We start from the raw sequence: 7,550 nt of genomic DNA on the forward strand, positions 1-7,550 counted from the left end.
TGAGCTGCTGCGACTTCAGGGGTGCGGAATAGGGCTCGATGAAATGCAACGGTGGCCGGCGGTGCTTCCGCTCGACCACCAGACGCTGACGTTGCTTGCTGCTCCGGCCGCTCGGCTGTTGCTTTCTGTTTTTGCTCCACGAGCTTAGCGGCCCTTATCTCGATCAGAGCGTCGAGTTTCTCATTCGAAAGCGTCACCGCGTGTTGTCGTCCAGCCTCGTCCATTGTTTCCGTTCGGATGCAGGAGCGTTCCCACAGACGGCGCCAAATTGATCCTGTCCGAATGCTGAATCAACGGACGCTGGGCACGGGGCGCTTTCCGACTAATGACGTGGATCTTCGACTGGTGGCACGAAGTTCCGGCGAACCTGCACAGAAGTCGCTCCGACGCTCAAGTCAGGTAAGCAAGTGGTAGAAAAAGTAGCTCCAAAGGTGTTTCTCCGCGTACCTCCGGCGAAATATGCGGCTCTTTATATAGAGCGGTGAAAGAGCTCCTACACGCCCACCAAGGCGCGTACATGTCCGCAGCCCATACCTCGGTATGTGTCTGTCAGAAAGCTTACCTGACGCCATACTGCTACAGTCCGGTCACATCTTCGATGGGACAACAGAATACCTCGTTGTCAGACTTGGAGTATGGCCTAGCCATAGGACTTGACGGCTGTCAGAAGAAGTTCCTGTCCTTCTTTATCCATCACCGGCCGGGACGTCCATCCGGCCGGCTGGACGAAAAGCGTCGTCCGAACGACCCTCCTCCCCTGCGCCGGCCGGGCGGCACGCCCATCCCGTCCCGCCTGTCGCTTGCATTGATATGCTGAGGGAGACTTCCGGGCGGGTGCTACGTAAGGACTGTTAGCAGTATGTCACCTTCTCTTAGGCCTTCCGCTCGGCTCTTAGATATTGTTTCAACTGAGCGTCGGAACCCCGACCCCTGTCAGGGCACCTTTTACTGTTGGATGCTCATCGGTCGGCCGATCGGTCTGTCTCTTTCTCCCAAGTTCGGTCGGCTCACCCTTTTCCGGTGGACCCCCCGGCCCTTTGATCTCCACGTGACGTTGACCTCTTGCAATGGGGTCCCCTGCCTTGACCACCGGATCAGTAAATAATTAAAAAAATTATAAATTATTAGTTAATTAAAAGAGTTTTGCTAAGTTAATTTATAAAATTTTAATTTTAAAAATATAATAATAATTTTGAATCGCGGCTAATAAGGCATGAATTGTGAACTAACGGTTTTAAATCGTGAACCATAAGTATTTTGATGATTGAGGTTAAGAGTTGACCTTAGGAATCGTCAAATCAATGATTCTAAACCATTGAACCGACACTTTTAAATCGTCGAATCACCAATTCCAAATCGTCACAGCATGATCTCCGAATCTTGATCTAATCTATCCGAGCTTGCATATGATTAAATGTTTTTAATAAATGTATGAAATGACCTTACACCGGTCTATTTTTTTTTGTTTTGTGTTTTATTTATTTCTGTTTGATTTTCCAGTCCTTGATGAATATCATAATGAGTCAGTAACAAAATTAATTAGGATCACTTTGAAGAAATTAACTATAATACAGTTATATATCAACCAGGATCACTTTCTCAATCTTGTGTGAGATCTAATACCTCAGTTATCTAGATACGGATCTAGCAAACCATTCCATTACTAAATTTAGATAGATTCAGCCCAGGCGGGATCTGGTTCACTACTTGTAATTAGTGGATTACGATGGATCATATCTATTTAAGTGTTGAGGTCTATCATAATTAATCAATTCATAAAATGGATATCCGTAATTTACGGACTAGGCATCAGTGCTCGATTTGGGCCCATTTGGATAGTAAGTATATATGGGCCTACCTGCTGTGCAGCCCATATGTTTTGGGCCTTATAATGATTAATTAACATCTTCATTAAATTAAAAAATAGACGGTTTAATTAGTAGACCACGGACAATTTCCATCTGAACCGGAGTGGTATAAATCGCGGTACTTAGTCGCAGCGAGCCGGGCCGAGAAAAATGGAACCGTTCGAACCCGACCCACCGCCTCGTTCTCCGTCGTCGCTGGAGGTCCACACGGTGGACGCCGTGGACTCGCCGGAGTTCGCGCTCCTCCTCTGGTCCCTCCGTAGCTGCCCCGTCGTCGGCCTCGACGCCGAGTGGAAACCTGTCCGATCTGTTAGCCGCGACCACCACGTTCCACCTGGCGATGGATTGGGGCGGGATTCGCCCCCCGCCGCCGCTGACCTCCTCCCTCGGTCATTCCCGACCGTGTCCCTCCTCCAAATCGCCTGCCGTTTCCTCCGTAAGCCTACGGATCCAAGGGTCGGTGACTCGCCGGTGTTTTTGGTGGACTTGCTCTCCGTCCCGCTCGGTGCCCTTTGGGAGCCGCTCAGGGATATGTTTGAGTCACCGGATGTAATCAAGCTTGGGTTCTGGTTCAAGCAGGATCTGATCTATCTTTCTTCCACATTCTCTGCCCAAGGATACGATCCTGGCTTCGATAGAGTAATCTTTCTCCACGTATTCTAAACAGTGCCATTGCAGATTTTATTTTTATTTATAGTATTGTTATTTCTCCATTTCATACCTCGTAGATACAATTCCGGATCTTAGACAATTGTAGAACTTAATGAGGGTACAATTATACTCATAGAACATGAGCAGTTTTTTTTTCAAGTCATGCACAACTTTGCTCAAAATCGTGGATAACCTGGTAGAATTGCTTTGAATGCACATGTGAAAGTACACAAATTACAAAGGACTAAAGTGTACAAAGAACAGACACTATGAATGCAACATTTTGCCACATGAATTGTGAATAAAAGAGAACGAATTCAAGATTGGTAGGAAATTCATCATTCTTGTGATAGGAGCATGGTTCACTGACTTGGCCAAATGTTCATACTGCATCATACATCACTCTGCTTTCAGTTTGACATTATTTCATGATTTGTGAAATTATGGGTATTACATTTGACAAGAAACTGTATTCTTTCTTTCAAGTTAAAGTGCTTTTTTAAAGATACAAAAAGAGGGGCTTTCTTGTGTTCGTTATCATATATTTAGCCTACAAGTACAGAAAATTAATTATTGAATGTTGAAGTACATTGACATTGTTCTGAAGGAATGGATTTTTTTTTCCTAACTATATTTCATTGAGATAGGTGGAGCCTTTTATAGATATCATCAGCATTTACTATCACCTAAAGAATCAACACATGGGGAAGAAACATCCGAAGAACATTAAGAGTTTAGCAAGCATCTGCAAGGAACTGCTTAATGTTTCCTTATCAAAGGTTAGTTGAATTATTTTTTTGATTAAATGTCTAGTTTATTCTTTATCTTATTATGTTTTCCTTATTTTTTTTCCTTTTGTTGGACTTATAGTATCATCTAGGCTTTTGTTGTTATTGTTTGCTGACATTATATATCTTGGTTCAGGAACTCCAATGCAGTGACTGGTCTTGCCGTCCTCTAAGTCAAGATCAGATACTATATGCTGCAGCTGATGCATATTACTTGCTTGAAATATTTGAAGTATTCCAACATAAAATCATCACCAAAGGTCTGTACCAATTTTAGATGTTATGGCTATTGGAATATAACATGGTAGTGCTACGGTGTAGATCTGTAGCCACATAGATTAAGAGTTCACATAAATTATAAGATGCTATTAATCATAAATAAAAACAATTACATAGAGTGTGGAGCATGAGATATTAAAGTTCAAAACACATACCTTTTTTGCTGTTCTATTTGGTGAAATTATACATTGCCCAATTTGTATCGTTATCCATGAAACACTGACTCTGACTGTCTGACAGTGTTTTATGAAGAATTATCTACAATAAACATGAATGAATTAAGTATAAAGCATCCACCTACCTCAGTCTCCCTTCAATACTGAATCTATCTACCAGGTATTTTTCTATCATGACTGCAGTTTTCTCGAAAGCGAACAAATTCTCCACCTTAGTCGGCCAGCAGTTGCTACACTGCAGTTGCTGAAAATATCTTAAAGTTTCGAAGCACTATAATTTGACTGCACAAAAACAGTTTATTTGCAGCATACTCTGATGCACAGTAGTGCCACTGTGCAAGCAGTGTAAACTTACAATGTTCTCCTTTTAGAAAATAGATAATATGATTCAATCCATTTATCATAATCATGTTGTGTCTTATCACTTTCAGAATTATTAGATAATGTTTCAGGTTAGTTGTGTTATCAGGAGAGCCATGTTTTGAACTAGTGCATAACACTTCAGTCACTACACTTCAGTTGCTGAAAATATCTTAAAGTTTCGAAGCACTATAATTTGACTGCACAAAAACAGTTTATTCGCAGCATACTCTGATGCAGAGTAGTGCAAGCAGTGTAAACATACAATGTTCTCCTTTTAGAAAATAGATAATATGATTCAATCCATTTATCATAATCATGTTGTGTCTTATCACTTTCAGATTTAATAGATAATGTTTCAGGTTAGTTGTATTATCAGGAGAGCCATGTTTTGAACTAGTGCAAAACACTTCAGTTGCTGAAAATATCTTAAAGTTTTGAAGCACTATAATTTGACTGCACAAAAACAGTTTATTTGCAGCATACTCTGATGCACAGTAGTACAAGCAGTGTAAACTTACAATGTTCTCCTTTTAGAAAATAGATAATACGATTCAATCCATTTATCATAATCGTGTTGTGTCTTATCACTTTCAGATTTATTAAATAATGTTTCAGGTTAGTTGTGTTATTAGGAGAGCCATGTTTTGAACTAGTGGGTTTGCTGTGCTAAAGAAATGGTCACGTCACAGCTGACAGCACTTGATTTGATGTAGTGTTAACAAGGATTCTGTTTACAACCGACGTTTTTGGCTTTGGAAGCATGATTTATTTTCTTGTTTTTTTTGCAAATTCTATAAATGGAGTTATGTTTGTTCTTTTTTAGCTTATGTGATCATAGACTGGGAACTAATATGATATCTTCCAGCAAATAGCGCTACAACAAACGGCAGTGAGAAGGAAATGATTTCAGAATCAAGTTTCTCCAACATACTACCAAGTCCTGATTACTGTGAAGAACTTGATACGGTCAGGTCCATGACTTGAGCTTCACATTTCTAGATTTATCAGTTTCTCTTACCTCATGGCCTTCTTGTGGATTCATATTTCAGCTTGATGATTATCTCTCAAACATTGCCCATAGCTATGGTGATAAATTACTACTGCAAGAGTCAGACAAAAGGCCTAGGACTTCAAGACGCAGAGAAAGAAAAAGGTTAACTAGTCATGTTAAGCACACAGAGAAATTGATTTCTGATGAAGATTGGCAAGGTCCTCCTCCATGGGACATATCTTTCGGCGGTGATGGAAACCCAAAGTTTCTCTGTGATGTGATGGTGTGAGACCTTTTTTCTTACTCTTTCCTATCTTTGCATATTTTATGACTTCTGATAGTCATTTGCTCTCGCAACACGACACTGATGCCATTCATCTATCCTTATTCTTGCTGCAATTCTGTGTGGAGAAATCGAAACATGTTCAGAGTATTTCTACACTATGTTGCATATAACTGACTAGCAAAAGGTGCTGCTACTAATTTCTGAATTTACAGGTAGAAGGGTTGGCGAGACACTTGCGCTGTGTTGGCATTGATGCTGCTATCCCATCTTTAAAGAAACCTGATCCAAGGTTAGTACTTACATAAACGTAAAATTTTTAATTGATGTTAACTTCTGGTGACTGTTTGATTGCTCTATATTCTCCTACACCATTGTATATAATTCTTATCCATCTATTCTCTCTCAGACATTTATTGAATCAAGCTTACAAAGAGAAAAGAGTCCTATTAACACGAGATGCCAAGCTCTTGAAATATCAATATTTAGCAAGGAATCAAGTATACAGGGTGAAGAGTTTGCTTAAGAATGACCAACTAATTGAGGTACTTACATCATTTGTTTATTATTCAGATTCCTTTCATAAAGTTTTCATTGAAGTAGTTAGTTACTTTGAATAAGTTTAATTAATTACTCGAAGGCACAATTTACTATTTCTATAAGTTGCATTTTAGAAGTTTCTACCCAATTCACATAATCCACACTAAAGCTTCATAGGTTCAGACATATCTCAGCTCAGTTATTTAATGTAAATAAGCTTGCATGTTCCTAAAGTCACCACTTTGTTGTCGATAATTATTCCTTACTTTATGAAATAAAGTTATTGCATAGGAGGACAAAATAGGCAGTTTCTAGTTCGCCTATCTACAGGAGAATCTGCCCAATTTAAAACTATTTTAGAACCTCGGCATAAACTTCTTTAATAGGGTTCACTTCTTAATTCTTAGTCCAACACTTGTTAACAGTTAGAAGGCCATCTAATGAACAAATGATTTTGTGTCTGATCATAATGTTTGATTTGTCTATTCCTATCTATATATTATTTTGATTATGAATTTCTTTATAAAAATCTAATACCGGCTTCCTAAGGATGTATCTACTTTCTACTAGGTGATTGAGACCTTCGAATTGAAGATTTCTGAGGACCAACTTATGTCAAGATGCACAAAATGCAACGGAAGCTTCATCCAGAAACCACTGACATTGGAAGAGGCCGTCGCGGCTTCAAGGGGATTCCAGGTCATTCCTAACTGCCTCTTCGACCGGAATCTGGAGTTTTGGCAATGCACTGACTGCAAACAACTATATTGGGAGGTAATACTTATTACTCGACTCGCAATGCATTTGTGAAGTATGGTCATGGCCTAGCTATCTGTCCACTGTTATTACTTGTAAGATTGTGGACGGAGTAAAACTGATCTGGCTATGAACATGGTTCTGAAAACTAGTTAGGTTGGATAAGCCCCCTTCCAACCCATCCAATGATTTTCAGTTCATACTAAGATCAGTAGTTTGATTATCTAACACTGATTTTCTTCCCGCTATAGGGAACCCAATACCGCAACGCAGTGGAGAAATTTGTGGCAGTTTGCAAGTTGAATGATTGAGACGCCGATGCCCAACAAAATTCTTTTCAAATAGGGTGGCTTTGCTACTTCACCCCGTCCTCCATCAAGATGCCTTTGTGTAGACTATCATCAACATTTGAGCAAATGAGTTTGTGTAGAGAGAGAGGCCTGAGTTTAGCCTTTGTCCTAATTATTTATCAACGTTCTTAGGTGTTCTTTTAATTTGAATCTTCATTTGATGGCACATGTAATCCAAAATTTTCAATTAGAATGAAATATAGGTAATAGTTAACTTACACCATTGTGTTAATCATATTGATATATTAAACGATTTAATCATTATATATATATATATATATATATTGATCCTATCCGAATCGCCGAATCAAAGGACGTTGGGCACGTGACGCGATCCTAGTCGATGGAGTGGATCTCCGACTAGTCGAACGAAGCTCCGGTGATCCTGCACAAAAGTCGAGCCGGGAAGGGATTCCCGGCGGTGACCCTCCAACGCTCAAGTCATGTAAGCGGTGGAAAAAGTGGCTACCAAGCTTGTATTATGCGTACCTTTTGAGAAGTAAGA

General features: G+C 40.0%; 1 protein-coding gene across 1 annotated transcript; it reads left to right on the top strand.

Annotated features, from left to right (window-relative positions):
* Positions 1–1,982: 1,982 nt before the first annotated feature.
* On the top strand, positions 1,983–7,263 carry LOC121984770 (exonuclease mut-7 homolog). The gene is made up of 9 exons (XM_042537900.1): positions 1,983–2,507; positions 3,167–3,298; positions 3,444–3,567; positions 4,991–5,091; positions 5,175–5,399; positions 5,615–5,691; positions 5,809–5,944; positions 6,510–6,713; positions 6,947–7,263. The coding sequence occupies exons 1-9, from the start codon at positions 2,019–2,021 to the stop codon at positions 7,004–7,006; spliced, it is 1,548 nt and encodes a 515-aa protein (XP_042393834.1). The 5' UTR covers positions 1,983–2,018; the 3' UTR covers positions 7,007–7,263.
* Positions 7,264–7,550: the final 287 nt, after the last annotated feature.

The sequence above is a fragment of the Zingiber officinale genome, chromosome 5B (assembly GCF_018446385.1).
Source record: "Zingiber officinale cultivar Zhangliang chromosome 5B, Zo_v1.1, whole genome shotgun sequence".
NCBI lineage: Eukaryota > Viridiplantae > Streptophyta > Magnoliopsida > Zingiberales > Zingiberaceae > Zingiber > Zingiber officinale.